Here is a 7,510-nt window from a genome sequence, read left to right as displayed (position 1 = left end):
ATTTACTTTGATCTGTGAACTTTATAAAAAAAAAACAATAAGCTTATCTGCAGAGACCATAAAAAAAGGAAGGAATCTTCATATTTATGTTGTACGCAAATTTTGCCGAGATTAAAAATACAGAATATACTTCTCAACGTGTGCTCATTCATTAAACGATATTCAATAAATTCTTAAGCAATCAAAATTATAATATTGTGTAATCACATTGAAGTTACATTTACATTACATCGGGCTCTTTTCCTCGTTGACAAAATTGTTTTTTTTTTTTAATTTAAGACGATTTGTTTTTTCCAATATTTTAAATCTGCCCTAAAATTTCCAATTCATTCCGGTCTTTATAAAACTATTTTTTTCTGTCAGCTTTAGTCGGAAGAAAAGTAAAGATGAATAATTATTTTTACAGCTGTGGCCAACAATGGGCCGAGCACAACCCTCCCTTCGGAGAGAAAGACGGGGTCGCTGCTTTTTTGCATTGTTGTGCAGCAGCACTCTCGGCAGGATCAAAGCGAGCGAAAAGGCGCGCAGACGTAGCCCCACCGCTCCTGCGGGCCACATCGTACGATGTACCCCCACCCCGGGCCCAAAGCAAGGCAAGGCCTTCCCCTGGCGCCCCTCTCACGCGGCGCGCGCTCACTGGCCTGCCGAGCGAGCGAAACAACCGGGTTTTTACCTGTTCTCGGCGCTCTCCTCAGTCGCAGCCAGGCACGCAAGCAAACGCTCGCAGCTGCCGTGTCGGTCGAGACAGACACAAACAAACCCCCGCCAAAGTTCACAGTGCCGAAAACCACCCTTGTTCGCCGGCCCAACCCCGCGTGCAGTGAGGGCGCCCGAAAGCCCGATATGGCAAATGGTGCGCTGAGGATGCAAACAATCGTCACTTGCTGTGCAGCCCTCGTCCTTTGTCTCTCGCGAGTCCACCCTGTGTCGTGCACCGACAGCCCGACCACCCCGGTCGCCGTCACCACCACCGCAGTCCCGCAGACGACCCCGACACCCTCGCACACCGTTGAAATTGCCGTCGAAAGTAGTGAGTATAATTTTTTAATTTTCCTCTATTTCTAGCACAAACAAACAACCCTTCACTGCCGAAAAAGGGGTTGTGACAAAATAATGAATCCTCCATAGCAAAAATAACCCTTATTATTAACATAATTGTGATAATATTTTAGTTTATAATCTTATAAACTAATTTGATTTAATACAAAAATATAAATTGTAAATAATTAACTCTTCAAAGTGACAAATTTTATTTATAGTTATGATTAAAAATAATATTTAGTTGACATTTTTTAAATAAGATGCAATGCTTAATATCAAAATTGTACATTGCAAGTATTTCATTAATTTTGTTGTTGTCTAAAATTACATTTTTCTTTTCTTCAAAATAACACTCCATTGATTTTTTTAATTTAATTTTTTTTTCATTCATTAAAGAGTTTTATAATTTTTTTACAGTAGAGTCTTTCTAGGTTTTCCCATTAATTAAAATTTACTTCAAAGTTTGCTGTTCTCGTGCGAAAAACAAGCGAGGCGCCGGCCTGGGCGCCGATACAGGCGATAGAGGGTCGCGGCACCCCCATTTTAACACGTTATCGGAAGTCGTGGCCGCGAACTCACTCGCATTCCAGGTGGCTCGAGAACGCGACGTCGGCGAGGTGCGTTGTTGCTCTCTCGCGACCACGTGCTTGTGCATCCTCCATGATTTGAGTCCCGTTGGCTGCTCGATCTCGTCCGGCCGGCCGCCGCCTTTGCGCATTTTTCTCATTCGCGACCTTCACTTTTCTCCCTAGAATTGTTGTTTTTCCCCCTCCCTGCCAGCGGCCTACCTGTGAGATCGCGAAAAATCCCACAATTCGTATTATTTGCCATGGTGCGGATCTGCGTGCTTTTTGCTTGAACGAGTTTGTTACATAACTATAAAGATAGGCTGGATTTCTTCTGCTTCCATTCCGAGCGCTGCTTATTCAAGCAGTCGCTTGCTTGCCTATTCAGTTCGAAACACCAGGAATGAGCAAATTAAATAAACCGATCATGCGCGGAATGCGTATGGGCTTGATGAATACCTGAATAATTTTATTTAACTTGCGGATGTCGAATTAAAAATTTACTGCGCAAGAAAAAAAATTGCTCGCTTGAATCTGCCCTTGAAAAATATTGCGATCATCAATACAATTATAAAAGCAGTTTATTACATCAGTAAAGTTCCAGTTCCTCATAATAGCTAGAAATATGAATCCACGAAAATAGGTTATTGACATAATTAAAAAAAAATTAGAATGGAATATAATCATGTATTTTTATATTTTTAATGATATCATGTGGTATTTTATGGCTTCAATTCTTATTTAAATTTTAAGCCGTAAAACATAATTATAAATTTTGCTAATATATTTCATTATTCAACTTTGAATGCAAACTTTCTTTAAATTGACAATAGACGATTTTGATAATTTGTTGGTAAAAAAAATATGGTGCTTGGATAAACCTTTTCTTTTTGCCGCCACTCTGCAAATTTTAAGCAATTACAAAGATAACCACCGCAGTCAACTAAAAAATGGCGCATTATCAGCAATAAAATAATTACCAATAATTTTCATGATTCAACGTTAGTAACATTCAATTAATCTTCTAATTAAAATAATAATTCTTACTAAGCATCCATTTAAAAATTAATTATTACTTCTTACAGTAATGAGTGACGTAATCAAAAGCAGTTATTTAATGACATGAATTTAAGAAAATAAATACTTTGCAATTAATTAAAGATAATATGTAATAATTAAAATGACAAAATCGCGAATGCAGTTGTTACTGAAACTTCCTCCTTGAAGAATTGCAAGACATTCTTGTGGCCACAACCTTGCTCATTTGAGTTTGCGCTAGACGACAGTTAAAGCGATCAGTTTCCACTCCACGTCTCTCTCTGCAAAGGTCATTTCGTCGGATGCTGCGAGTTGACTGGTCTAAGTCGCGGCGTTAATTGCACTGCACAGTCACAACACGCAAATAAAAATGCATTTAGCTCTCGGCCGACGCAAGGTTGATCATTTCGCATCATCACATCTTTTGTTCCACTTCTTGCGCAACTTTTCTCCTCGTAAGGATTTATTATTTTGCGCATTGACAGCTCGCTCTTGACGATGAAGTTTAGCCCGGCGTTCGATTGAAAGAAAGCTCGGCGTGTTTGTAAACACGAGAAGGCCTCTGATTATGCACTTTCTCCGCGCGCACCGCGCCTCTCGCGTATGCTGAAAATCGAGCAGCCGAGCCTCTTCATTAATCATTTTATGGCGCGCGCACTCTATACGCGTAACATTATAATATTATCTGTTATCTCTCTTTTCGAAACGGGGTGTTACACTTTTTGAAATTATTGATCTTGCCAAAAAGAAGCGGGTGAGGAGAGATAAGAAAGTTAACCAGGCTTGACCCAGATCAAATCGAGATAATTCGCGAAGATTCTGTCTGCTTTGACTCTTTATGTGAAAGTTCAATGGAATTTCCTAGAATTTATATTTACTAGGAGGACGTGCCAAGTTTTTCTTATTAAGTTTTTTAAACTCAACGGTGTTTTTAAAGGAATGGTAATAATTTGATGCATTTAAAAATTTCAGATTTGGATATTAATTATTTTTGTTTTGTTTTGATCAATAAAATAAAAAAATTTAAATGTCATAATTAATTTTGCCACTTACACGATTTGGAATAAATTATTTGTAAAAGCAATTAAAAAAAATTATAACTTTTCAGTAATTTTTTTTTTTTGCAATAATATGATTATTACATTAACATTGTGAAACTATGCTCCATAGCAATACTCACATTGATGTTAACGCTAAAAAATGATCTTATTCTTCACTTCACGTCTGAAATTATTATTTATGGAATGGTGCTAAAATTTACTATTAATGAAAATCTATTTTTTTTTTAAGAATTTACATTTTACATAATATAATTATAATCATTCGCCGTGTATTATATAAAGTTACTTTAGTTCCTTTCTCCGATTCTCTTATTCTGACCTCAGGGAGATGCCCAAGGATCAATAAAATCAAGTTTAATAGAAAAATGGTGCAAGATGGAAAATCCCTGTGGAGCACGGTTGATTGCCCTGTATTAGTCATCAGTTGCCCTTCACTCTGAGGTTCAAAGTGGTACTGTAGAAATTTCCGGAACGAGATTTAAATGACGCATCGCTTCTCCGTCGCACATTGTTGAAGTCGTCGACTCGCTGATTTTGCTTTCATTGATAGCTGCAGTGTGCTAATTTAAGCACACTCTCGAACCGCCTGCGCTCAGCAAACACACACACACACACAAGCACCTGTGTGCAGCTGACATACTATGTACTTAAACACACACACACATACGTGTGCATAAATTATAATGTGTCGCTCTGGCACCGCGAGTTCCTTGACTCGCGTTCAACGGAGAACAGCAAACGCTGCTAAATTGCGACTTGCGGAAACGGAAATACTTGTGTGGTCAAATAAATGAATGCAAGTGGAAAAAAATCTGCAGCTGCTTTAAAAAAAAATAGAGGAAAATCGAGGTGTGATTTGTGTGCTGGAGTATATTGTGTGAAGTGTAGAGGCGGGCATTGCTATGGTATCAATGCATACGAGGAAAATTAATATAAAAACGGGGATTTTTGTCAGTGTGACACACCATTTATTTTTACCTAATGAACCGTAGTGTAAAAAAATTCAATATATACCATTTTTGATTGGGGTATTTTTAATGTTTATAAAAGCACAGATTACTAGTATTAATCATTACTTCACAAAAAATGTTGAGAAAAATTTATTTTTGGACACAAATAATTGAAAAAAATGCTTCATTTAAAATGTATTTTTGTTTCTTCCAATTATTGATTGTAATTGCTGGCATTACAATGGAAGTTTATAATATTATAATTGTATTATTTCTCCTCTTTTTTGTTTTGTTTTCGAATGTCGCCAGCTTAAGCTGATCTACTGACAAAGTCGAGCCAATCATTCGCGCATGCATTAATTAGTGCCCTGATTTGTTCCACCCCATAAGGAAGGTGTGAAATTTCACTGCACTCGCGCCTTCATTCTCGAGCGAGGAGTGTTCATGGCCATTTGACTGCTGAATACAAAATGCGCATCAGGCGGCTGCTGTTAAATTCATTATTTTGGGTCAAGCATCATCACCCTTTGTTGCGCACAAAATTCATTCACAAAAGTCGCCTTGGAGCGTAAAAACACGAAACAATGGGCTCCTCTGCATGTTATGAAAGAAGAAAAACGCCTCGCCACGCACATTCTTTGCATGCTTGTATAAAATGCAAAGCATAAAAAAATTGAACCACAATGAGCCCTGACGTAATACATGTGCTCTGTAAGCAGAGACACGAGTGAAATCATTCATACTTTTTATGATCAAAAAAATTAAAAAAGTTCCAACCTAAAATTTAACTGGATGATGAGTCATTCATAATACGATAGTTAAACTTATATGTATAGTTCAAATTTAAATAGATCTATTTATTAATTAAGATAAAAACTTTAAACATTATCATTTGTCATAATTTTATCAGATTATTCAATTTTATTATTATTATTATTAAATTTTTGTTGAGGTAGCTTGGCCTTGCAATGAACATCGTATTTGCAAGCTACCTTCAAGAAGAAAGGCACAAAAACTATTGTTCCGTGTACAGACCTATTGTACGTGCCATAATTCCTTTAATAAACTCAGGATTTAAAAGTCAAATCATCTCAGTCTACGTCTCAGGATAATTTTTGCAGCCTTCAATAAACATAACACTGCAAAATTCATCATATCAGATAGCACCGACAAAAAAAGTAATTGCGTACGATGTACATGCAGAATTTCATTAGCGCGTCATGTCTGTCTGACTGAGCAGATCCGCACCTCCTAGCTATAATCAACCGACTGCGGAGCGAAAAAGCTGCATAGCTTTTTGCCCTCGGCCTGGCTGCACGTCATCCTCTATTACGTGCGCACATAAATACATATTAAACCGAGTTACACTAATGTAGGTGTGCAGCTCCGAAGCTCTCTCTCTCTAACCCTAATTGACTATGCATTATGAGAAAATATTTTGCGTCGAGCGTCGCCGTGATTTGCATAAAATGCGGGCCACGGACTTGCTATCGGCGACTCGGGCGAGAGGAAAGACGCGGAAAGTGGCCAATAAATTGAATTTGCCTCCACCCACGACGACGAGCCGCTACCCCCGAGATAAGGGACAATGCAGGAACCCTGCCGAGAGCCGCCGCGCTTATCACCGCTCCGGACACACCAAATGCCCTTTCATGCTGGCACGCATAATTTATTATCACCAAAGAGAAGCGGGCGCAGATTTACGGCCACACCGCTGCTGAACGTAAAAATTTGTTCCGATCTTTATCCATCTGCTTTTATGACATTCGCTGCGCAGGGTGATGATGGTCTTTTGGTTTCTGGTCAGGAAATATTTTTCAGGCGAATGAGCTAAACAAAATATCATTGAATATCATAAATAAAAATCAAATATTCCAATTATTAATATTAAAAATATAATTGATTTATATAATTTACATTTATTTTTCTGTTATTTTTAATTTTATCGAATTTTTATTGATTTAGTTTATTTGATTATTTTTATAATTTAGCAAAGAAGTATATTTTTTTTTATCAAGGATAGATATTAAAATATATCAAATAAGTATTAATTTTTTTAGAAACAACTGATGTAATTAACTTAATACTTCAAAGGCAATAAGTGATGTACTAGTAATTTGCTAATAAAACAATTATCAATTTTAAGATGCAGAGAAACCAGTGTAATAATAAATTCATAAATAGTCATTTTCAAAAATATTTCTTCAGTCAAAAATCAAAATGCAAATAATTTCAGATATCAATGTCTCAAGCAAATTTTTCATCTCATTAGCATTAAAAAATCTGCCTAACATGAAGCTGGTCTGATTGCAAGTTGATGCGAAGCGATGTTGCAAATAATCAATTTTTATTATTATTTATTCTTCTCGGTCAATACAAAAATTTTGCATTATAATTTAATTTCGGCTTTTTTCCAGTCGTTTCACCAATGAATCAACCCTCGGTCGAGTAATTCTTGTACAGCATATACTTAATTCAACATAATTATTAATTAGAGTAACATAACAACGGATAAAATTGAAGCTAATTAAAAATAATTGCTTTTTCAAAGCGATTAATACAATGGCTGAAAATGAATATTACGGAATATTATAGAAATGATGCACGCTCAAAGTGATACAGAAATTAATCCGTTTTGCAGAGAAGAGAGCGAAATAAAAGCTTTTAAACAAAGTTCTGCCGCTTTCGGCCGCGAGCGAAACTTTGACGTGGCCCAAAATTGGCCAAAGAAGAGCGCACCAATCCATTTTCTGCTATCAGATCGTGCACCACCGGCCTAAGCTGATTTGGACGAGCAGGGCCCGCTTGTACTTTTTAGCAAATTGAGGCCGAGAGGGTGGAGGGATAAAAACTT

The 7,510-nt window shown here is 37.1% G+C and overlaps 1 protein-coding gene across 5 annotated transcripts in view; it reads left to right on the top strand.

Annotated features, from left to right (window-relative positions):
• The first annotated feature begins 685 nt into the window (after positions 1-685).
• Positions 686-7,510, top strand: part of LOC132198346 (low-density lipoprotein receptor-like) — a 95,734-nt gene continuing 88,909 nt past the window's right edge. For 3 of the 5 annotated variants that reach the window (XM_059622333.1, XM_059622330.1, XM_059622331.1), the window contains exon 1: positions 686-1,030. In XM_059622333.1, coding sequence (XP_059478316.1) covers positions 844-1,030 — 187 coding nt within the window. In that variant the 5' untranslated portion in view covers positions 686-843. The remainder of the gene's footprint in view (positions 1,031-7,510) is intronic. The other 2 variants (XM_059622332.1, XM_059622334.1) reach the window with 2 other exon arrangements.

This window comes from Neocloeon triangulifer, unplaced genomic scaffold, assembly GCF_031216515.1.
Source record: "Neocloeon triangulifer isolate White Clay Creek 2 clone unplaced genomic scaffold, ASM3121651v1 ptg000012l, whole genome shotgun sequence".
Lineage (NCBI taxonomy): Eukaryota > Metazoa > Arthropoda > Insecta > Ephemeroptera > Baetidae > Neocloeon > Neocloeon triangulifer.
Note: the sequence above shows the minus strand (reverse complement) of the source record. Positions and strands in the feature narration are given on the sequence as shown.